Genomic DNA, 25,321 nt, shown 5'->3' on the forward strand with positions numbered 1-25,321 from the left:
ACAGAGAGAGAGAGAGAACATAGTAGAGTAGTGAGCAGGAACCAAGGTCAGAGACCACCATAGAGTGATCTACAAGGTGAACAAATCTTAGATCACCACAATGCAACATCTTTAACCCATTCTGTGCTCCCGTTGGCCGTTTGCCAACGGGAGCTCTCCCTCCCCAGTGCTGCCGACGGCAAACGGCCAACGCAGCCCCGCCCACCCTTTAGAATGCACGCACCGCGGCGGAAAAACCGCTGCGGTTAAGGCGTTTAAGAGAATTTTGAATAAAAGTGTCTATTAATTGCCATAGTTTTTGGGAGATTCTGGAATTTCCTTAGATGGCATCTTGAGATCTAGGTGCACTATGAATGTAAGTATCCCTTGTCCTCCATGAGTGGTGTGAGGTATGTTTAGAGGATTTCCAATCAATCAGAAAGATTTTCACGGCTATAGTTAAAAGGATATCTAGTAGGTACATGTCAGTTTCTTCAAGTTTAAATACTACAGTCGAAGACCAAGGTCACCTTAACAACAGTTGGGAAATCGAGCTTCAGAGTTATATTAAACAGTGTGTTTATTTGCACACTCACAGTGTCCCAAAAAGATTTGATATGCTTGCAGTTGAACAACATTTGTTCAGCATTACCCTTGTCAACCTCACAGTTCCAGCACATTTGTTTCTGTTGAATACAGTTTACATAGTCTATCTGGAATACATTGTAGGTGCTGCATGCCGAAAAGTTTTGATTGGATTTGAAATGGGACAATTGTATTATGTAAGGCCTTCCTACGAATTATATTCAAAGTTTCTTCAGATTGGGAGGGTTAAGTCCTTAGCTGGCAAATTGTTTAGCCCCAGATGTGGTATGCATCTCTAATCCTTAGACCCTACAAGTCCAGTCAAGTACCACAGATTAAGGATAGCAATTTGATCTGGTTCATAATGAGGGTCAAGTTTCAATATTTTAGCTTTGATTGTGAGGAAATAGTAAAAATACAAATGATTTAACCTATATTTTGCTTGGATTTAGCAAAAGAGAATGGGGTAGAGTTAGTATATGAGCCTCTGATCAGGCAAATCCCCTTTGCAGCTCAGAACGGATCAGCGATCGTGGAGTTTCAACCATGATATGAACTTTGGGAACCAGGAAGTCAGCATGCCTTTAATATTATCAATTGTTTTTTGTTAATTATATTTAACTGATTCTGATAAATCATTACAGAACCAAACTCTAGGGTATTTAACGATTTTAGTTTCTCAGGAAAGCCCAGAGCTAACAATCTAGGAGGGAAGAGAGAGTGGATTTAGAGGTTAAACAGCTGTCTTGCCTCAGTTCAGACCATACCCAGCGACCTTAGAGAACTGGGTAAAAATACCAATGGTGGCAGGTATAGCTGTCTTTCCTCCAAGAATATCAGAATGCTGTCTGTGTAAGCAACTGCCTCAAGAGAGTGGATTTAAAACTGAACCCTTAATATTGTGTGCATTGTTTAATAGTTGTATCACACGGTCGATGGAGAGAAGGACTAGGAGAGGTGACAATGAATACCCTTAAACATGTGCCTTGGCAAAGCTGATAGGAATCAGAAAGGGAGCTACTAATCCTAATTCTTGCTATATGGTTAGCAGATCGCACCATTATTTTTTTAATAAATGTGTCACTCAGTTTCAAGAGGATCACTTAAAGGAATGGCAATTACACCTTGTCAAAGGCCTTCTCTGTATCCAATGTCACTGTAACCGCCAGAGAAGATAACAATTGGGCACCTTCAATAATGTGACAAAAGGTTTATATATATATATATATATTATGTTATGTTATGTTATTATGGTCTTTTATAGCGCGCGGCTACTCCATGGAGTGTCCCGGCGCTTTTATTTAACGAACTAGTAACAAAGAAAAAGACAACACAATAAAATGACAAACCAGGCAGAAAGAAGAAAGAACAACCTAAAGGGCAAAAAGCCACGTTTTAAGGCCCTTCCTGAAGTTCAGCAGATTAGAGGTACTACGTAATGCTAGGGGCAGAGTATTCCAAAGCTGTGGCGCCAACAGCTTAAAAGATCGCCCTCCAATACGAGCCCTTTTTACTCGTGGGACCACAGCGAGGAACAATGATTCATATATACATATATATATATATATATATATATATATATATATATATATATATATAATATATATATATATATATATATATATATATATATATATATATATAGTCACTGGCTAGTCTGTCTATAATGAATATAGAGTAAGAATTATGTATTCATTTGATGATTCATGATTTAAAACATCTGGCTAATGTTTCAGCATAAAGTTTTGCTTCCATATTTAATAAGGAAATTGGTCTAAAGTTTTTGAGACCCAAGTAGTCTTTCTCATCTTTGAGGATAGCCCGCATTGTGGCTACTGAAGCTGAAACAGGAACTTTACAGTGAGGATCAAAATGATTGAAGGTTGCCTAGAGAGGCTCAGTAAAGATTCTAGAGAATCAATCAATCAGTAGATTTGTAAAGCATGACTTGCCACCCAAGAGGGTATCCTGGTGAGAATTAATTATAAAAATTAATTAAAAAACCATCTTGTCTAGGCGCTTTGCCAGTGTTATAGTCCTGAGAGCTTCAAAGATTTTTTTCAAGGCTAAAAGATGTTTTAGGATTGTTTTTTCTGAATCAGTTATTTATTTTTGATCAATTTGATTTAAACACTCAACACATTTCTTTTTTGGAAGTAGTCTCATTTGGATGGTATAGAAACTCATAAAACGTTTTAAATACTTCTAAAATGTCTGCGGTATTAGATGTGGTTGATCCATCTAGATCTATAATGGATTTCACTAAATTGCTATTCTTTTTTTAAGTGGCAGTAAAGAAGCAAGATATTTCCACCTCTACTTAAGTATAACAATGTGTTCTCCTTCTGGGTTTGAACCAATAGATATTCATGTTTACTGATAATTGTGTTCTATACATTTTTTAGTTTGAAATGTTTTGCAGGTCCTGGGAGTTCTTAGATTGTCTAAATATTACTTATTTTGTTTTGATTTCCTTAGAAAGTACTTCAAGTGACTCTTATATTCCTTTTTTCCCTTGGCATATGAGACAGTATTTGTCCTCTTATGATGCATTTAGAAGCTTCCCACACAGTCACTGGGTATGATACTGGATCTGCATTGTCTTTAAAGAATAGATTAATTTCTCTTTTCAAGTGTTCTACATAATTAGAATTTTCAAGTATTGTGTTCTACTGTGGTTTGATAGAAGAATGTCTAATTGTTATGGAGATATCTGCATGAACTGAAACCAATGTAGGTCCGATCAACAAGCCAAGTGAAATTTGAAGAAGAACCAGATCATCTAAAAGGTAATCAATACCGGAATAGGTTTGATGTGATGCAGAAAAGAAGTTAAAACCATTCTCTTTGGGATGTGGAGCCTCCATACATACTGGAGCTCATGGTTTAAACATTTTTTAAGCCACTGTTTATGATCCCTTGAGGGTTGAGATTGGAAAGCTGATTTGTGATCTAGAAAATCACTATCCATTATGATGTGTGCACTGAGAGGAAGTAAAGATAGTTTGGCATTTAGTGAGCACCGGAATAGGGGATCATCACTCTTGGGAGCTTATATATTCATTGTATGAAGCTAATTGTTTCCATTTTTCAGTTTGTCAAGCAACCATTTGCCCTCTGCATCATGTTCTGGCCAATTTTTTGGAGATTAATATAACCAAGCCATTTTTTGCGATGCAATCTGAACATTATAAATCCATTTCCCACCTGCTCGAAGAGACAACACTTCTCTATATCCAATTTGTGTTTCCTTCTGCTTGCATTCAAACATGATTGCTGTGCCAAAAGCAATAAACTGGTTGTAATGAATAGATGATCATGGAGTGTTTTATTTGTGCTCCTTTCCAAAAGAAGGTGAATATAAAGTTAAAAAAAAATACAAAAAATAAATGCGTAATCACTGTTGCTGTCCCAGATAAGTGTGTATTATGATTTTTGCAGGGCAAATAACATGATGTTATACCAGGCTTGCAGGCACAGTGTCACTGGTGATGAAGAGGTTATTGGTTCTCACTGCAAGGTAATGGGCCCGATTCACAAAAGTAATCTGAGACAAAATCCTAACTTTACGACTTTAGGTATTCACAAAATGCATTTAGGGGTACTAAAGTTAGGAATCCTAGTTTTAGTACTGCTAAAAGCCCTTTGTGAATACCTAAAGTCGTAAAGTTAGGATTTTGTCTCAGATTATTTTTGTGAATCGGGCCCAATATGTCTTAATCTGCAATGGGGCTCCACAGTATGTTAGGGTTGTTGGTTGGGGTTCTAGAACAAAGACAGGTGACATCTATATGGAAACCAAAAAATGCTGTGGATATTTAAAAACTGTTTCTGAATGTTACCCATCCTAGCCTTCCCAGAAGCTAAACTGTAGGTTACATATAAAAGCAACCTTTGATAGAAACCCAGTTTCAAGGTGTCATTGCTATGCAAGTATCTGCATTTCCATAGAAGGTAAAGCATTATTGCATTACAATCCACAACATTTCTCTGGTGTCCACAGCACCATTGTCAGACTTCACCTTGCCCTCATTGTTGAATCACCACTGTCATTCCAGAAACCGAAATACCTCATGATTAAAGCTTGCTACAATTCAAGACAAGCATCACTACCAAATATGCTACCCAACGTACGTGGATGAGAAAGTTTCCAGGAGCGACACAGGCTATCTATGCATAAATGATCCAAGTGTAGGCTGCTTATTGTGTAACTGCTTCTCGATCTTTAGTTTCTCTATCTCATTCTTGCATAGAGGCAGAACAGACTTTGTGTAGGAAGGTGGATATCTGACTATGGTTACCCCCGAACTTTTTGCCTGGTGTTTAGCTTTTTTTTGACATAGTTGGCCTGGGATCCTGCTATTCAAGGCCCCAGGCGAATTTCTCTCTCCTTAAAATGGACTCCATGTACCTTAGGTGCATACACAATTGGAACTGGTTCACCTTATTGGCCCCTGTAACAGTGTATCCTAGATACCCAGGGCATAGGTGCATCCAAGGCCTACCAGGGGCTGCAGCATGTATTGTGCCACCCCTGGCCTGGCCTCCACATTTGACACAACTGGCTGATCACTCAGCTGGGGTAAGTTGGTGTAATCACCTCTTACTTAGATATAGTATCCCTATATCTAATCTTAACTGGACACATATATTCCTGTCAGCCACTCCTATGGAAGGCCTCATCAATCCTGGAGGCAGAGTGCTTGGAAATATGTGAGATGGTGCTCGAGCATGAGCTGAGCCTGTCTGCAGCTGTCGGGAACCACTCCCTTAGCTGTTCCGGGATATTGCCAATCCATATACTCTTAAGTGCATTATAATCCTCGCGGTTATATGCTAACTTTGGTTTGGCTTTATCAAAACATGTCGAGTAAGGTGTCATACGATTTGGAATACTATCCCCCCGACAGTTCTGTCGACGGGGATAGCATTCCACCATTGTAGAGGGACACGACATGTGTGTAGCCTTAACCCCGGTTAAAGTTAACCAGAGCCTCAGCATCACAAAATGGATGCTGCCACCACAGACACAAGTCTGACCTCCTGCTGCTGGGAGTCCTTCCAGCGAGGGAGGCTTGGACAAAGGGTTTCCTGCCTTGGGAGGTGCGAGCACCACCCCAGACAGGATTTTGTGTATTGGGTAGGACAGGGCTGAATAGATTGAGACATGCCCGGGCACACAAGGTGTCCCCGTGCATAAGCCAGTCCATACCGGTCCTGGGACTTTCCAGACCCAGGCCTGGCGAGGAGCTGGACAAAGGAAAGGGGGTGTAACCGCCCCCCTTCCTGGTCCCACCCAGAGGAGGGACCTAGCAGGTGATCCACCCCTCAGATTGGGAATAAGAGTGGGAGCAGTGCCATAGCACCTCAGATCATCCTGAATCAACTTTAAACAAAGAAGACGACTGGACTTCGACATTCTGCTGCACAGAAGACTGAAGAGAATCTCCCTTGTGGCCTAGGAGTGGCCACCCTGTGAACACAGGCACCAACCAGCAACTCGACGTCTGCTTTGCCGCCGCCTCCCGCCGGAGCCGGAGCCCAGAGCCTGACAAGACCCAGACTCCCAGACTTCTCACAGCCCGATCCACAGTCCCTGCAAAGAAGGGACCCGTGGAGGCACTGAGAGACGTGGGACCGGACCTCTTGAAAGACCCCCGAGAAGCTGACTGTGCAGCATCCGAGGCACCCTCGACGTTGTGCTTTGAGGACCGAGAAGCCCCACCACAGAGCAGCCCTTGCATCGAAGATCAGCCCCCCAGCATCTCCACGATCTGCGTGGGGCCCTTTTGCATTGTGCCACTCGACGCGCCATCCCGGTAACTTGCCTCGTGGTCAGCGGCCATCTTGGCGACGAAATCTACAAACTACACTGCGGGTCTGTAAGAGGCATACCCTATGCACACACTCAATGAGTATAAGAAGGTCACGATGTGGCCCTGAACAATTTGACAGTTAAATGCAGAGGAACAACAGTAATGCATACAATATTAAGTAGTTAATGTGAAAGAATGAACATATACAGGCAAAAAAAGGTCTTGTTGTCTTGGTTTAATTTATCACAGCTTGAGAACAACCAGCCGACACGTGTTTCATCGCATCTCGCGAATCTTCAGGGCTGGAAACAATACAGAAAAAAGGGGCTATTCTTGCGAATTTATACAATACAACAAGGCTGCCGATAGCCTGTAATCCACTGATGGCCGACTATCAAGACAAGCATCGGAACAGAAAACATTATGCATAAGTATATATCCTTGAGAAGGTTTGAGGAAGACATCCTTTAGTGTGCCGAGGTGCCCTTAGTTATATCCCTCGCTATGTGCTGATATTGTGTACATTCCATGGTCGAGCACTCATGCACGATGACACCCCAAACAAATAGTGTTCGGTCTGTGTATAATAATTTGTGTTTCTGTGATTCTATGCCGAGACTATTTATGGTGAAGTGCCGAGTTCGGTTCACGGTGAAGTTCAAAAATCATGCGAGATAATAGGTGCACCGTGATTGAATATAAAAACATTTCCACACATACCACATCGTGACCTTCTTATACTCATTGAGTGTGTGCATAGGGTATGCCTCTTATTTTAACGTTGGATTAGTACAGCTAGCTGACTTCTCCTTTGGGTGGTTATATGGTTGTCCACTCACCCAGTTGCACCACCATTTCACTCTATCCTATAGTGCTTCCATTCTGGCAGTGCGCCCATTCTCTGACCTCTAAAAACCATTTTTTTTCCCCATACACTGCGGGTCTGGTTGCTCCAGACTTGCCCTCGCTCCTGTAAAAGGGAGCACCCGCTCTGACCTTGCTGGTCCGAGTGATAAGCCTTTTTTGATTCCTGCGTGCTTGCATTAGCCAAGGCCTGTTTGCTCCAATCAAGTTGCCGACACCGCCAACAGCGAGAAGCCTGCGTGAGACAGCTCGTGACCGACTCCTGGACGTCCTCGACCCCTGGTGTCCTCGTGGCTGCAGAGAGAAGCTACACCTCAACGCCTGTTTGCACCCAACATCACCTGGTTCCAATCTGGTTCCACGGTAGTCACTGGCTCGTGACTTTGAACATTGTCCCCTCTGCTTTCAGGTCTTCACAACTTCAGATCCACCCTTGGATCCACCGGAACTCTTCACATCGAGCGGCCTGCAGCATCTTCAGCTCCAAGCACCATCGACCTGCGTGACGAAACCCAACACTACTTCGACCCTATGCACCCGCTTCCTGTGGGTGAGGTAACTCAGCAACGCCGGTGTTCCCACACTGGTACACACCTCTAGGGCTTGTGTCTTAAGTTTCAGCTTTCTAGGTCAATCAGAAGGTTCCGAACTAACTAACTTTGTAACTTTTACTCACCATAGACATTGCATTGGTGAGTGCGTGCACTTTAAAGACTGCACCCGAGTCCCGCGGGCCTTTCCCGACTTAGTCACTGCTAGTCCCGATCAGCTCCAGCAATTCCCAAGGCCCTAGGCCTGTTTCCTTTTCGATTGGTATCTCTTATACCACTTTCTTAGTATATGGTTTAGGTGGCCCCTAGGGCTCATCCATATTGTGCAACTTTTGTGTATTTTAAACAGTGTTTTGTTTAACGCTTGTGCTTCTGTGCTCATAAAGAGTTCAGGGGATATTTGTAGTTAATAAATATATATATATTTTCGATATATATCTGTGTGGTGTCCTTTCATTTGGTATTCAAGGGGATTGTGTATGGTAATACAGCTGGCTTCACATGCCTTTCAGAGTTTAGCCTAAGACTGCTTTGTCCACGTTACCACTAGGATAACTGGTCTATAAGGTTGACTTAACAACCGATCATCATAAGGGTTGCTTGGCATGGTACAGGGTGATCACTAGAACTAGTGAGCATCATATACCAGGCCAACTTCTCACATTGGTGAGCAGCGGATTGGGATCTGAGCTTGCTGTTGTTTTACCATTACAATCTTTGAGATTATCATTTGAAAGATCATACAGGTACCTGCTAGGTACATATAAAACAAGACTAGTATACTTAAGTTCTACTGAACTTAGTTGTTGTAGAGGATAGGGAGTAGCACACCCTGACTACAACTACTAGATAGGTTTAGTAGGTAAACACCAGTGTAGGTAGATTGCAACACATCCACCCTCACTAGAGCAATGTCTGGAGCAGAAGGGTCCACTGGACTTACTCCTGTTGAGAGTGACCCTCCAAGAGCACCATCCAAATTTGCTATCTTTTCCTTTAAGGAACTAAGGCAGCTTTGTGCCTTAAGGGGTCTGAAGACAGGGCCATCCCCTACTACAGACCACCTTTGAGAGCTCCTAGACCAGTCTGAGACTCTAAAGACCTCTCAAGCAGACCCCACAGGGAATGCTGAAGGAGGCTCTCCTTCTGAAGATGACAATACTGATTCCCCTGTCCCCATAGTCCAGGTAGACGAGGATGACCAAGTCACTGGAGCTCCTCATGTAGATGAGGAGGAGGAAGAAGAAGAGGAGACAGAAGGGGGGAGCAGTGATTCTGATGATGGCAGAAATAGTCAGGTGCTAGTCAGCAGGCTTAACCAGGCTAACTTAAGTGTATTTGGGACTGAAGCAAGGATGACCTTGCCCAGACACCCAGGTGGACTTAACTAGGAGCGTAGGAGGAGGAGGAATCACTCAGGTGAATCCAATACCTCCCAGGCTTCTAGAGGTTCTCATGGTCACTCCAGAAGGGAGATGACTAGCCCTCAGAGAAGGGAACATGAGGCCAAAATGAGAGAGGCTGAGCTTAGGATCCAGAGACAAGAATTAGAAGTTGCCCTGGCCCAAGAGAAGCTTGCTAGAGCAAGACAGCCTAGAGAGAGTGGATTAGGATCCACTGGTGGCAGCACTATCCAAAAGGATAAAGACAAGTCTTTTGATACCAGAAACCTGAATAAGATTGTGCCCCCCTACAAAGCTGGGGATGATATCCACAAATGGATGACTGCACTTGAGAGAGCCTGCAGAGTACAGCAGATCCCTCAGGAGCAGTGGGCAGCAATCTTGTGGCTCTCCTTTGAAGGTAGAGGCCGAGACAGACTCCTCACAGTTAGTGATGGGGATTCTAGAAACTACCTGGTCCTGAAGAGTGCTCTGATTGATGGGTTAGGCTTAACCACTGAACAGTACAGGTTAATGTTCAGAGACACCCAGAAGACACAGACTCAGGACTGGTCTGAATTTGTTGAATGTGCCACTAAGGCTCTGGAGGGCTGGTTGCTGGGAAGTAATGTTACTGACTATACAGGATTGTATAATTTAATTATGAGAGAGCAAATCTTAAGTAATTGTCAAAATCAGCTTCTACATCAGCACCTGGTTGACTCTGATCTGACCTCTCCACAAGAATTGGGTAAGAGGGCAGACAAATGGGTCAGAACCAGGATCAGGCCTAAGAACCAGGGTGGTGACCAAAAGAAAGAGACTACCAAGCCTCAAGAGAAAGGTGGGGATAAATCCAAAGAGAAGAATTCCCCAGGGCCCCAAAACTCCAATGAAAAGGGTGGGCCCCACAACACTTCCTCTACAGAAAAGAAACCTTACTGCCATGCCTGTAAACAGGTTGGGCATTGGAAAACAGACAGCTGTTGTCCCAAGAATGGCAATAAGGAGAATATACCTCCAGGTAAGGCTCCAACACCTCCTGTCACTGTTAGCAGTGGTCCCCCAGGTGGTGGGAGCACCCTCAAGAATTTGGGTGGGTTTACCTTTGGAGGACAGGTGGATTCTGGCCTAACCAGGTCCCCTAACTCAGATACTCTTGTCTATGAGACTGGCATGGGGTTTGCCAATTTCACTGCTTGCCCAAACACTTTGAGCAAGTATAGACAGGAGCCCCTCATCAATGGCTTGGAAGTTGAGGCCTTCAGAGACACAGGGGCTAGCATCACCATGGTGGCTGAATGTCTAGTCCCCTCAAGGCAACTTTTACCTGATGCCAGATATCAGGTGACAAACATTGGCATAGAAACGAATCATCCCATGGCAGTAGTCAATCTTAGCTGGGGAGGTGTCACTGGCCCAAAGAGAGTGGCAGTGTCAGTGTCAGCAAACTTGCCTGTAGATTGCCTACTGGGTAATGATTTGGAAATCTCAGCCTGGGCTGAGGTTGAACAGCAAACCCATTCTAGAATGGTAAATCTCAATGGAAAGGTTAGTTGGGCTGTGATGGCTACAGCCCCAATCCAAGATGTCCTTCCTGAAAAGGTTGGGAGGGCTGAGCAAACCTCAGCCCCATCTTCAGCTAACTTCCCTCCTGAAAAGAGTAGCAGGGCGGTACTGGTAACAGCCCATACCCAAACTGAGTCTCCTCCTGAAAAGGTTGGTGGGGCTGTGATGGCCACAGCCCAAACTCAAACTGATACATGGGTAGTGAAGCCTGAAATGATGGATCACTCAACCCAAACAGAGAGCATTGAGGAGGAAGAGAAATCTCCCTCCCACCAGACTTTAGGAAAGGATCAGCCTCCTCAGGGAACTGATCTTACCCCTGATGAAGGAACTGTCCCAGAGGTTGTTAGGCCTGGCCTGACAGAGCCTCTGATGGCAGTAGACCCTTCTCAGGTGGGACCCAGTCTGGAGCATGTAACCTGCCCCTCTCTTCCTTGCCTTAGTCAGCCCAGGGCTGCAGAGGACAAGAAGGACAGTGAGACCCAGAGGGCCCCCTGTCAAATAAAGCACCCCCATCAACAGATTAGGGGCACCAAAACTAGTAGCCCTAGTGAGGTGAAAACTTTAAAAACTCCTGAGGGATCCCCCTTAAAAGTAGTTAGGGACCTCCCCCAGATGGATATTGTTGGGCACAGCCAAACCTGGGACCCTAAGGGCCCAAACCTGAACTGTCCCTCCAGTAAACCAAACAGAGGGACTCAGCCTCCAGCTTTAGGTAGCCAGAGGTTGACCCTGAGAGCACAGTGCAACTCAGTCAAAGAAAGAAAGGCACACATGTTGGAGAGTGATTGGAGGAAGTTGAGTCCTACAGAGGAATCTCACTTCAGTACTCCATCCCAACACCAGCCTTTGACTTTGCAAAGACACACCACAGGTAGAGATTCCCTATGGTGGAGACCCTCAGATACCCTTAGGGTGAGGGATTGCTTAGTGGACCATGACACAGGGGATAACCAAGCCAGTGCTGGCACTTCCTTATATGGCCACTTAGGCAATATAGGCTTACCTGGTCAAGGATTGCCTTATCTCCTTTCGTTTGGGGTGGGGGGGGGGGGTTATGTAGGAAGGTGGATATCTGACTATGGTTACCCCCAAACTTTTTGCCTGGTGTTTAGCTGGTTTTTGACATAGTTGGCCTGGGATCCTGCTATTCAGGGCCCCAGGCTAATTGCTCTCTCCTTAAAATGGACTCCATGTACCTTAGGTGCATACACAATTGGAACTGGTTCACCTTATTGGCCCCTGTAACAGTGTACCCTAGGTACCCAGGGCATAGATGCATCCAAGGCCTACCAGGGGCTGCAGCATGTATTGTGCCACCCCTGGCCTGGCCTCCACATTTGACACAACTGGCTGATCACTCAGCTGGGGTAAGTTGGTGTAATCACCTCTTACTTAGATATAGTATCCCTATATCTAATCTTAACTGGACACATATATTCCTGTCAGCCACTCCTATGGAAGGCCTCATCAATCCTGGAGGCAGAGTGCTTGGAAATATGTGAGATGGTGCTCGAGCATGAGCTGAGCCTGTCTGCAGCTGTCGGGAACCACTCCCTTAGCTGTTCCGGGATATTGCCAATCCATATACTCTTAAGTGCATTATAATCCTCGCGGTTATATGCTAACTTTGGTTTGGCTTTATCAAAACATGTCGAGTAAGGTGTCATACGATTTGGAATACTATCCCCCCGACAGTTCTGTCGACGGGGATAGCATTCCACCATTGTAGAGGGACACGACATGTGTGTAGCCTTAACCCCGGTTAAAGTTAACCAGAGCCTCAGCATCACAAAATGGATGCTGCCACCACGGACACAAGTCTGACCTCCTGCTGCTGGGAGTCCTTCCAGCGAGGGAGGCTTGGACAAAGGGTTTCCTGCCTTGGGAGGTGCGAGCACCACCCCAGACAGGATTTTGTGTATTGGGTAGGACAGGGCTGAATAGATTGAGACATGCCCGGGGCACACAAGGTGTCCCCGTGCATAAGCCAGTCCATACTGGTCCTGGGACTTTCCAGACCCAGGCCTGGCGAGGAGCTGGACAAAGGAAAGGGGGTGTAACCGCCCCCTTCCTGGTCCCACCCAGAGGAGGGACCTAGCAGGTGATCCACCCCTCAGATTGGGAATAAGAGTGGGAGCAGTGCCATAGCACCTCCGATCATCCTGAATCAACTTTAAACAAAGAAGACGACTGGACTTCGACATTCTGCTGCACAGAAGACTGAAGAGAATCTCCCTTGTGGCCTAGGAGTGGCCACCCTGTGAACACAGGCACCAACCAGCAACTCAATGTCTGCTTTGCCGCCGTCTCCCGCCGGAGCCCGAGCCCAGAGCCTGACAAGACCCAGACTCCCAGACTTCTCACAGCCCGATCCACAGTCTCTGCAAAGAAGGGACCCGCGGAGGCACCGAGAGACGTGGGACCGGACCTCTTGAAAGACCCCCGAGAAGCTGACTGCGCAGCATCCGAGGCACCCTCAACGTTGTGCTTTGGGGACCAAGAAGCCCCACCACCGAGCAGCCCTTGCACCGAAGATCAGCCCCCCAGCATCTCCACGATCTGCGTGGGGCCCTTTTGCATTGTGCCACTCGACGCGCCATCCCGGTCACTTGCCTCGTGGTCAGCGGCCATCTTGGCGACGAAATCTACAAACTACACTGCGGGTCTAGTTGCTCCAGACTTGCCCTCGCTCCTGTAAAAGGTAGCACCCGCTCTGACCTTGCTGGTCCGAGTGATAAGCCTTTTTCAATTCCTGCGTGGCTTGCATTAGCCAAGGCCTGTTTGCTTCAATCAAGTTGCCGACATGGCCAACAGCGAGAAGCCTGCGTGGGACAGCTCGTGACCGACTCCTGGACGTCCTTGACCCCTGGTGTCCACGTGGCTGCAGAGAGAAGCTACACCTCAACGCCTGTTTGCACCCGACATCGCCTGGTTCCAATCTGGTTCCACGGTAGTCACTGGCTAGTGACTTTGAACATTGTCCCCTCTGCTTTCAGGTCTTCACAACTTCAGATCCACCCTTGGATCCACCGGAACTCTTCACATCGAGCCGCCTGCAGCATCTTCAGCTCCAAGCACCATCGACCTGCGTGACGAAACCCGACACTTCTTCGACCCTATGCACCCGCTTCCTGTGGGTGAGGTAACTCAGCAACGCCGGTGTTCCCACACTGGTACACACCTCTAGGGCCTGTGTCTTAAGTTTCAGCTTTCTAGGTCACTCGAAGGTTCCGAACTAACTAACTTTGTAACTTTTACGCACCATAGACATTGCATTGGTCAGTGCGTGCACTTTAAACACTGCACCCGAGTCCCGCGGGCCTTTCCCGACTTAGTCATTGCTAGTCCCGATCAGCTCCAGCGATTCCCAAGGCCCTAGGCCTGTTTCCTTTTCGATTGGTATCTCTTATACCACTTTCTTAGTATATGGTTTAGGTGGCCCCTAGGGCTCATCCATATTGTGCAACTTTTGTGTATTTTAAACTGTCTTTTGTTTAACGCTTGTGCTTCTGTGCTAATAAAGAGTTCAGGGGATATTTGTAGTTAATAAATATATATATATTTTCAATATATATCTGTGTGGTGTCCTTTCATTTGGTATTCAAGGGGATTGTGTATGGTAATACAGCTGTCTTCACATGCCTTTCAGAGTTCAGCCTAAGACTGCTTTGTCCACGTTACCACTAGGATAACTGGTCTATAAGGTTGACTTACAACCGATCATCATAAGGGTTGCTTGGCATGGTACAAGGTGATCACTAGAACTAGTGAGCTTCATATACCAGGCCAACTTCTCACACTTTGCACTTCATACTTCATGCACCAGATCACTTTCCTTTCACCCACAGATCAAGCTTTCTATGTGCATGTACGTTTGCATGCACACACTCTCGGATTGTAGCACCATTTAATATGCCCCCTTTTCATGTTTGCTAGAACTAGGTATATGTGAAAGGATGCTCTTTTGAGTCCTGGAAGCTTTCTGATAATAATTTGATGCTGGACACTAGCAGGAGGCTGCATCCAGAAGGGGGCCATGGGCTAGTCCTGACAGCCCATAGTTTTGAAATCAGTCCTAGTCTGAAGCCCACCTGGGAAATGTATGAGTGCCCTGATGGTCAGCTCAACCCTGATAGGCAGCCTACTTTACAGCTTGTATTTTCTTATCTTTACTGTCATAAGCTGATCAAAATTATAAGACTTTTACCCAAATGTCTCAATGTACAATGGGGTGAGCACTGCTTCACAGTGCTCCCAGTCAATAAAACAAGAATCCCTATGGTGGGGATGGAGTTGGCTGTCTGAATAAGTGAGAAACAGTGTGTATTGATGGCACTAATTCTGAAAATTTGGGTAATCAATTTTGCTCCTGGAGAAACACTGACATCAACCTCTTCCCAACCTTCATTATCAACAGTTGCTTGGTGTATGTTGACTTGAATAGGGCCTATGTTTGTCACATATTGGCAGTGTCAGGCAGAGCCTTTATTCTGCTCTTCCTGGTCAAATTTCCAAAGTCATAGTATGAAGTAGCCATAAAGAGACCCGAGGTAATCTATTGCAGCACTTTATTGGTAAAATAATAAGTGTCAGGGCCCTTGTCAGGAGGCCACTGTGCAACTTGCTCCACCCATGTATTGAATTATCAAACACATGTCGTTGTGCTCATGTCTAAACTAGACAAGCAGTGCCACCATGTGGCAGACTGTCTTAAGTGCCGGTGCTGACAACTAAGTACTGGAGCCAAGCACTGGAAAACACTTGCTCATATTAAGCATTTATCTACTGCTGGGTGGTGTTAATTTAGACTTGATAGTCCCTCATGATAGATTAAACATTCTAGTCACGGTCTGTCTTTATCATTATGATAACAGAGGCAAAAAGTTATTTTCTTGGACTTTAAGAACAATAGATTTTTAAAGAGAAACTCTGCAGATAAGTGTTTTGCCAGACTAATTTTGATAAGACATCTGAAATCATCTGCATCATCTTTATGGGACCTTTGTTTCACTTACATCAAGAAAACCAGCATTTAGGGACAGACATATTTCTATCTCTGAAGGGTCCTAAGCGTATTAGAATTTATAGATCATTGGTGAAAAGATTATTAAGTGCATAAAATGAGAGTTGTAGCTTGGTGATTAAGGGCACAATGCAAGCTAAAAGGGAATGCCACTTAGTGTAAGGTTGGTTGCCCTTTGAGCAAGAACTTTAGGCACTACACAGGAATCCATACTGCATGACTGCACATATTACTCAAGGGCTTTAGAAACATGTTCTTGACTAAGAATAAGGCACACATTGTGACATCAACAGACCTTTCGTTACTGATAGAGGATTCCCTAAGGAATCAATTTTGATTGTTGACTTTGTAAGAGGAGGATTGGTGACACTTCTGGTGCCTGTCAGATAGAACAGAATATGGAAAATAGAGAATGACAAAAAACTGCAACAAAAGCTATCTACAATACACTTAGAATAAAGAAGTGGCACCAGTATCAAAGTATAATAATAACAAAATCTGACAATATTCAATCATGGAAGGCTTATCAAATACTAGAAAAAGGTGTTTCATGAAGAAGTAGCATCTTATTTTTGTGGAGCCACTTTCTCTTTAGTATGTCTAGTAGGTATTACATACAATTTAAGCTGGAGGTCTATAGTAAATGAGACTGAGGTAGGAGTTATTTCCATTTTGCTGTCCTTTTCCTCTGATGACAAGGCTCTCCCCGTGCTACTCCAGGTGGAGCAATCACCAGCATTTATCTCAATGTTGCACATTGACAGCGGCTTTATTAAAGGTACTTATGGTATCCTTGCCAAGTTCAGAGATAAGTGCGATTGCATGTGTGTCCCTGTTCATATAAGAAGTTGTTTCAGCAGAGGTCCTTCTGCTATGTGTTTTTATGATACAGGCTCTAAAAAAAAAGTCCTTCAAGGCCTTTCAGGAGCAGAAAGCATATGTAATGCACCTAGAAGGCAGAGAGTGAAAGTAACTGTCTCCACATGCTTGCATTAACTCATTTTCTATGGCACATGCATATGTAGGTAAGGTGTGGCTTGTTGTCACTCTGCTCCACTGCTGACACTACCTATGTCCATCACTTCCAAAATCTGCCAGCGAGAGAAACTTGCTCTGTAGTAAAAGGTGCTTTTGTATCCTAACAGCACACAGTTCCAGAGCACATTACAGCACTTGGAGGCACATGGATAAGGTGGCAATTTATGACACTTCAGCTACTGGCACACTAGTGTTCCAACAAAGTTTCCTCTTCCACTACCTATTTAACTTGGAGATTGTCGGGGCATGAATGCCCACAGGTGGAATCCATAGACACCGTAATATACACAATTAAAAAGCATGAGTGATTCCAGGAAATTAAAGAGATAGGGTGTAAGGTAAAGAACCAGGAGAAGGAGCAAAGTGTTGATGAAATATCGGAACAAAACCAGTGCAAAGGAGATTCCCCAATCTCCTCACACTTACTATTTCACTGCACTCATCCATTGTATTCCCACTGTACCAGTTGCATGCCAATCCCTGCAATATTGTCTACCACACCATCTCCATGTTCATCTCCATACTTCAGTAGCCTCCACTATCCATTTAAGACGTAAGTGTAAAAACTGGGTTATTAGATTAGACGGGTGAGAGACCTGCTCAAGTAATAAACACAATGCTGGTCAGTGTTAACCACAAAAGTCACTCGATAAACCTGTGCTTAACCCTCTAGTAGCTTGAGTAAAAAACAGTCAGCCTTTACCTTGAGGCAATTTGTTAAGTATGCATGCAGCACTAAAACAGCAGTAAAGAGAATACAAAATACCAGACAAATCCCCAAAAATTTAAGAAACAAGGGGCAAATTGTATTCAACAAAATGACATCAAAACAATTTAAAAAAAACAATAAGCAGTGCTGGATTTTGAAGATTTTAAGTAAAAATAGCAGCAAGAAGCACAAAGCACCAATTACAGTTATGTGACTGTGCAGAACCAGGTCAAATTCAAAAGTCCAGGCCGCCCATGATACAGCAAGGGTGGGGTACAGGGACCAGGTTCGTACCTGTGGAAATTTCACCTTCTAACTTAGTCCAGTTCCATGCAGGGAGCCTCAGTCAGAGATTCACATTAGAGGTGTGATGGTTTTCAGTACAAAGAGCAGGATGCCAGTTGGAGATTTGCATTGGTGAGTCACATGGGGTGTTTGTTGCCAAAGTAAGGTGCAGCCTGGAGTCTGTAGCCAGGAAGGTCATGTCAGCAGTCGGATACAGGTCCTGTGTTAGCCTCAGTAAAGTCTGTTTGCATTTGCAAGGAGCCGGAGGGCATTCTTTTTTAATTAGAAGAGCCCAGAACCTCTTGGTTTGCACCTGAAGTCTAGTTCTTACATTCTGCAAGTAGGATGAGTACACTCTAACACCAGTCAAGGGAGCCGGACTTGGTATAGCACCTCTTCAGGGCCAAGACTCATTCCAGCAGAAGTCAGTAGCAGGGCCCAGGATGCAGGCTCAGGCATCTCCAGTTGCTGATGGTCATCAGCTCACTTGCACAGAAGACCTATGGAAGCGTTTGGTGTCCCTGTAGTTCACATAGGAGGTTGGCCAACTGACCCTTGGAGTCACTTTTGGTTCCTGGTTTCAAGGCAGCAGATCCAGTCTTTCTTCTTTAGACAGCAGGGAACTATTTCTGCTCAATCTTCTCAGGTCCAGGAGGAGTGTTTTGACGAGAGGTTCTGAGGGTGCCACTTTTATACCAAGTTCAAACCTGTGTGTGTGGGGTCACCCACTTTTTCTAACCCTAAACTGCTTCTGGTCAGTTTCCCCATTTTCCCTGGGTTTGGCTGCTATCGGTCTAGGGTAACAAAGGGAAAGTAGGTCAAGATGTGAGCTGAAATTGCCAGTGACAGGGCAGGTATGAACAGGTATATAACCGTTTCTCTTCAAATATCAAGACTAATTTGGAGGAAAGTAAGACATCCCTTTTGCACTCAGTGAATGACACATGAAGTGAATTTACCTTCTTCACAGCCAACTAGGTAAAACTGATAATTAACTGTACAAAATCAGGTTCCCCACCTGATCCCTACCCCCTATCGGTGGTACAACTAGCACCTGAAACCATTGCACATTATCTTGTTGGAATGTTTTGTAAAATGTTCAAATTAGGATACCTCCCTAAAACAGTGAAAAATAGTTTAAATACCTCCCTAATAAAAAAAATTATAATCCTAAACCTATTGACCCAAACAGTTACCATCCAATTTCTCGGCTTCCTCTCCTGGCATGAATGTGCAAAAAAATATGAATCCACATCTAACCATCTCCTCGACCCCACACAGTTTGGGTTCAGGAGTGGTCACAGCACTGAAACTGCCCTGATAGTTTAACTGTGGAGATTTGGGCAGCCCTTGACAAGGGAGGAAAAGCAGCACCTATTTTACTAGACCTCTTTTCTGCATTCCATAGGTCAATCATGAATTACTGATTGACTGTCTCCACACCTTTGGGATCAAGCGGGTAGCACTGAACATTTTAAGATCCTTCCTGTGTGGAAGAAAACACTCTATAGTACTTAAGGACTTTATATCAGAACCCTTCTCCTTCCCTTGCGGGGTCCCTCAGGGAACGTCACAGAGTCCAACATTATTTAACATTGATGTTAACTCTTTGGCCAGTCTGATCAAATCATTCAGGTTTTCCCTGACATTGTCCATTGTCGACAATCAGATAGTCGTTTCCCTTTCAAGTAATGATAAAAATAATGGAAATAAATTCCATAATTGCAAGCAGAGAGTGAGCGACTGGATGAGCCATAACTGCTTCAAGCTAATCTCAGGGAAGACAGAGGTCCTCCTGTATGGAAATGAGGTTTATTTTTGGTCCCCCTCATGGTGACCTCAAGTGTTAGGTAGCCTTCTAACACCCGTCAGGAAGGTAAAGAACTTAGGCGCTATTGCAGACAACAAGCTTGCTTATGGAGATCAAGTTAATGCTATTATCTCTTCTGCCTTCTATACTCTAGGGATAGTAACAAAAATCCTCTTTTACATCCCACTTGATTTACAGAAAACTGTTGTGACCGCATTAGCCTTGTCTAAAATAGTCTTCTGTAATGATCTCTAACTAAACATGCAGCAACAGTTTGTGCATAAGCTTCAAACTTTGCAGAATGCTGCGCACAAGTGTTGCTCAGGATACCCAAATTTCAAGCAGCTACTCATGGTTTGCCGAAGCTTAATTGGTTACCGATCAATTAACAGATCACCTTCAAGGCCTCATGTATTGCCTATAAGGCACTTCATTATAAAGGCCCAGAGGATATGAAGAGGTGCTTTAAATGTTACTCTCCAAGCAGGTCATTAAATTCCACTGGGGCCAAAAATGTTGCGGTCCCTAAATTTAAATGCTCTTCATGGGGTGGGAGAGGTTTTGTCATTTGTACAACTAAACTATGGAAATCTCTCCCTTCTAGCTTTCAGGAAATCTTTGAAAACTTGACTTTTCAGTAATCAGTAATGGGTTATTTTCTTGACATCTTTGACAGTGGCAGCAGCAATACACCATTGGGTATTTGCAAGCTTTAGAAATGGTAATAAAATAAATCAACAAGGGAGTTGGCACAACCATTGAAGATCAGGAATGGCTGAGTGCAGCCCTCAAACCATCCTACACAGTAGAGGGACACCCTGCGCCACATCCGAGGCTTTTTTGTTTCCTGTCTAAAATGAATGCACACCACACACCAGGCGAGTCATTGCAAGTCATGTGAGCCTGGAAACTGGCAGAAATGCACAAGTGGTTTAGGCAGAAAAATGCCAACTTTTTAAGAGTGGCATTTCAGAACAGTGATTTAAAATCCAACTTTACCCTTAAATGTTAAATGAAAGTTCAAATGATTGGAAGACATATTTCTCTAACTGCTTCCAAATTGAAGTTGTCACATATTTAGTGTAATAATATAACCCAATGTTAGATTATTGGAGAGTTAAACTTGCTACAGTTAGGAACAACTTTGGGGGTTTTCATTGACAGGAAATGTAAAAGTACACATTTACCACTTTTTCAATACCATTTACCCTGCCCTATGACCCATTAGGGTCTACCATAGGGGTGATTGAACCTCTATAGCACGGTTCCGTCATTAGCACAGACCAACTGGGCTCATGACCGAACCGCTCTGTCATGAGAACCAAAGGGGTTAAAAGCATTAACATGGAAGATTTAGGCCTAGTAAAGGGTATATTTTGTCAGGTTGAAATGGCAGTTTAAAACTGCACTACAGGCTGCAGTGACACACCTGTGACATGCTTAACAGTACTAATGTAGAGGGTAGCACAATGCGTGTTTCAGCCCACTAGTAGCATTTATTTAAATGCCTTAAGTACATGACCATAAACAAAGAAATTAGTGCATGCAGGAAAAAAACAAAAAAGATTAGTAAGAAAGAATAGCTTTGATAAGAGAAGGGATGCTTTTCTTCAGCCTCCCTACTGCTGGAGAGAGAAATTACAATATATAACCACAGATAATAAGCGGGCCAGAAACAAACAACAGAAAGTACTCTGATAAGAAAAATTTTATGAAACCAAGATGGGGCAATATCTCTTGTCAAAGCTAGAAGAGGTACAGAGGGAGGTTTTTCGACAGGCACATTCAGAAAAAGGCCAGAATCCTACCCCAAAAGCATATCCAAAACAATTGTACTCACAATTGGTGAATAGCAGTTCTCAGAACAAAAAAGCCAAGAGTACCAAAGTCACACAACCATTAGTAGCGTTGAGTTTCTCAATTGCCATTGCCTGCGGTATACTCACACAACCAAATTGATATGCAAACCATTTGATGAGATAACTAACAATTCAAGAACCCCTAATGCAAAGTAAGAATGTTATTGTCCATAATCAAAAATGAAGATCTGAAACAAATAAATGACAGCAAAATATCATAATCTCCAATGTGCTCATGTGAGGCAGACACCCTGGGAGCAATAGGTTTCCTGTGATCTTATGAGTGGTGTTTTTCTACAGAGACGTTTAGTACTTCACCTATCTCATAAATAAGGCTCCCTGTTTTCTGTTTTTACAGATTTTTACAGATAAATGCAGACAGAAAATCATTTATTTTCCTGTCTGCATTTATTTATAAATGTGGATAAAAACGGAAATTGGGTTGTTTTTAAGTGATTCTAATTGCTGTCAATCATGACTGCCAGGCCAATAGCTGTGCAGATTGACAGGCAAGGGGATTTAAAAAATATAGGGATTTAAGTAAAGAGCTTCAAACAGCAGTAGATTTGCACAACCTTGGTGATAAAATTTATATATTTTCTTGCAAGTGCATATTTTACCATCTGAGTGAGTTTATATCATTAAAACCTGCCAGTCCTTCAGGCATGGATGAGCACTGACTGGTTAAATAAATGAAGAAATATACACACTTCCGCTTCTTTTTTTCACAAAACCTAAAATAAATATCGATAAATACAGGTAAAGCTAGCAAAAAATAAATATGGATAAATACAGATGAATTGACACAAATATAAATACCATAAAACCGAGAGCCCTACTCATAAAACATGTGCAGCACATATATTAAATGCATGTTGCTTAGTTGATTCCTATTGATGAGATATCAATAGGTGAAACGTCATATATGCAGATGTTCTGTCCAGCATTCATATGTACCTGATTTGTTTTATAGCCCAGAAGGGACTGTGCCTTCAGGGATTGTTTGATACACCTAAGGAGAACACAAATAGTAAACTGCCCCATATAATGCTATTAGGCCCTTGCTTTGATGATATATGATGCCCTTTAAATGACATAGCAATTTCCAAAATAAAATAAAATAGGATGGACCAGGTCTCAGGGATTAAAAAAATAAAGAGCATACCTTTCCTGTCCAACCAACACCTTTCCAGATGCAAAAATATACCAAGATCCAGGCGATGGCCAATGTTATTGCTAGAGGCCATCTGATTTGCCCAGGTTTTTCCAGACCATCTGTCATTTGATGCATGTTTCGCCTGTAAAAGATCAACAATAGTCATTATTCAACAAATATACAAGTAGCTCATAAAATTCTTGCTTAAGAGTTGAACATTAACTGTAATACAGAAAAATTGTTAAAACATAGCTTGCTTTCTTTTCTGTTAACATCACATAGTATCACATAGTGACTCTAGTATCTACAATGATCAGCTCACTGTAACTAGGTAAAATTATTCTATGTATACACTGTAAAATATATGTACAGTACACTGACCATGTTCATCTCTTTACCATACACTCCACTCTTTATGTGTATTGTAAGAAAAAAGAAGAAGGATTGTTATTGTTCTCCAGCTCAAATATTTCTTTAAATATCACAAGGCTTAAGCGGCTTGGATTTCACCCTTTTTGGCTAAAGTTCTCTAAACATTTTGCTTTCCCCTTAGACCTTTTTTTCTGACATGGGGTTGCCAACTTAGATGCTTTGGGCACATTGCCACTGCTGATCAATGTCAAAGTGCAAGAGCTCCCTGTGTAAAGTGTAACGGTAATTGGTTGTCCATGATTGGTATGTTTTCTTTACCAGTAAAGTCCCTAGTAAAGTGCACTTTGTGTGCCAGGGCGGGTAATGCAAATGCTACTAGTGGGCCTGCAGCACTAATTGTGCCACCCACACAAATAGCCCTAAAGAGAAAAGTCAGGCCTGCTACTGCAGTGCCTGCCCTCAGTTTGTTGAACTTCCTTATTGTCCAGACAAGTGCACCCACTTGCCAGGCCTTCCCCTTCCCTTTTTATGCACATCAGACACCCCTATGGTAGGCCCAATGTACCCCCCTGGTCAGGGTGCAGTGTATGTGAAAGGTAGGACATGTAGTAAGGTGTGTAGCATGTCCTGACAGTGAAAAACTGCCACATTAGTTTTTCACTGTTGCAAGACCATCTTACCCTTAGGACAGAATGGGGGAGACTGAGTAATATGCTTCCAGTCTATCTTAACATAGGCTTAAGATAGAGAGGTGAAGTTTATTGTGCCTGAACTCACAATTTAATAACACATCTTTTTGTGAAGGTGCTTTTTGAATTGTGTGTTTAGAAACCACACTTTTAGAAGTGGCTGGTTTCTTTGTTCTAACAATTCTGGTTTTCTCTGCCTGGTTGTGGATTGACTGGATTAAAATGTGATAGGTCTGGGAAATGTCTTGATCCGGGGAAGGAGGTGCGACAGCAACGGGCTGACCTGCATCTGGAGTGTAAAGGGGGAGGAGTAGCCCCTGGAGGTTAAGAGGCCTGGACGGCTGCCATAAAACAATGGCTCCATCTCCTGCTGAGTGATTGAGAATCCAAACCCCCACTATCAAAGGAAGAAGGTGTCACTGACAGGCAGACACCCAGAACTGGTTTGGGCAGGGGTCAGTGCCCCCCTGAACACAAAGACCTCAAATACATTTAGGGTATAACCATGAGAGTTGCAACCCCTGGTCTTTGGACTGATCAAGACAAAAAAAGATTGAAACTTCTTTGCAGTCAAGAGGAACCTCTGCCAAAGAAAGAACAGCTGAAAAGACTGAAGAGAAGGGCTGACCCTTGCTGTGTGTTCTGGGGTTGGCATGCAGTTTGCTGATTTAACTAGGGAGAGGCTAAGGGACTTTGCTGTGTGCTGTGTTCCCCTGCTTGAAAGGACTGTGCTGTGTGCTGTGTACTGAAGTAACGTGTCTCCAAGGGCCCGAGGAGAGCTGGCTCCCTGTTGTGGATACTCAGGAACATAAAAGTTTCCAAGTGTGTCTCAGTCACGCTGTGTGTGTGTGCTTTTTGCAACCTGATACCTTCATAAGAACTGCCCTGTGATCATGTGCACCCGTAGTCCAAGTGAGTCTCAGCGATGCTGTATGCATGTGCTTCATGCAGCCTGAGACCTTCGTGAGGATTGCCCTGTGATTGTGTGCACCCGGAGTCCAAGTGAGTCTCAGCGACGCTGTGTGCATGTGGTTCCTGCAGCCTGAGACCTTTGTGAGAATTGCCCTGTGATCGCGTGTACCCGGAGTCCAAGTGAGTCTCAGCGACGCTGTGTGTGTGTGCTTTATGCAGCCTGAGTCCTTCGTGAGGATCGCCCTGTGATCGTATGCACCTGGAGCTCAAGTGAGTCTCAGCGATGCTGTGTGCATGTGCCTTGTTGCAGCCTGTGACCTTTGTGAAAAATTGCCTCGTTACTGTGTGTCCCGGAGCAGTCTTGTTCTCTGCTTCGATCGACAGAGTGTCCAGAAGTACTGCGATCGTAATTGCCATCGACCCGGACCGGCTTAAGTGGCTTACAGGGTGTTGGATTTCACCCTTTTTGGCTAAAGTTCTCTAAACATAATGCTTTCCCCTTAGACCTTTTTTTCTGACATGGGGTTGCCAACTTAGATGCTTTGGGCACATTGCCACTGCTGATCAATGTCAAAGTGCAAGAGCTCCTTGTGTAAAGTGTAACAGTAATTGGTTCTCCATGATTGGTATGTTTTCCTTACCAGTAAAGTCCCTAGTAAAGTGCACTTTGTGTGCCAGGGCGGGTAATGCAAATGCTACTAGTGGGCCTGCAGCACTAA

General features: G+C 43.9%; 1 protein-coding gene across 1 annotated transcript in view; it reads right to left on the reverse strand.

Moving 5' to 3' along the window:
- Positions 1–25,321, reverse strand: part of SLC6A1 (solute carrier family 6 member 1) — a 327,835-nt gene that overhangs the window by 254,414 nt on the left and 48,100 nt on the right. Inside the window, exon 2 of the mRNA XM_086938951.1 lies at positions 22,639–22,771. Within this exon, the coding sequence (XP_086795077.1) occupies positions 22,639–22,771 (133 nt within the window). The remainder of the gene's footprint in view (positions 1–22,638; positions 22,772–25,321) is intronic.

This window comes from Lissotriton vulgaris, chromosome 9 (assembly GCF_964263255.1).
Source record: "Lissotriton vulgaris chromosome 9, aLisVul1.2, whole genome shotgun sequence".
NCBI lineage: Eukaryota > Metazoa > Chordata > Amphibia > Caudata > Salamandridae > Lissotriton > Lissotriton vulgaris.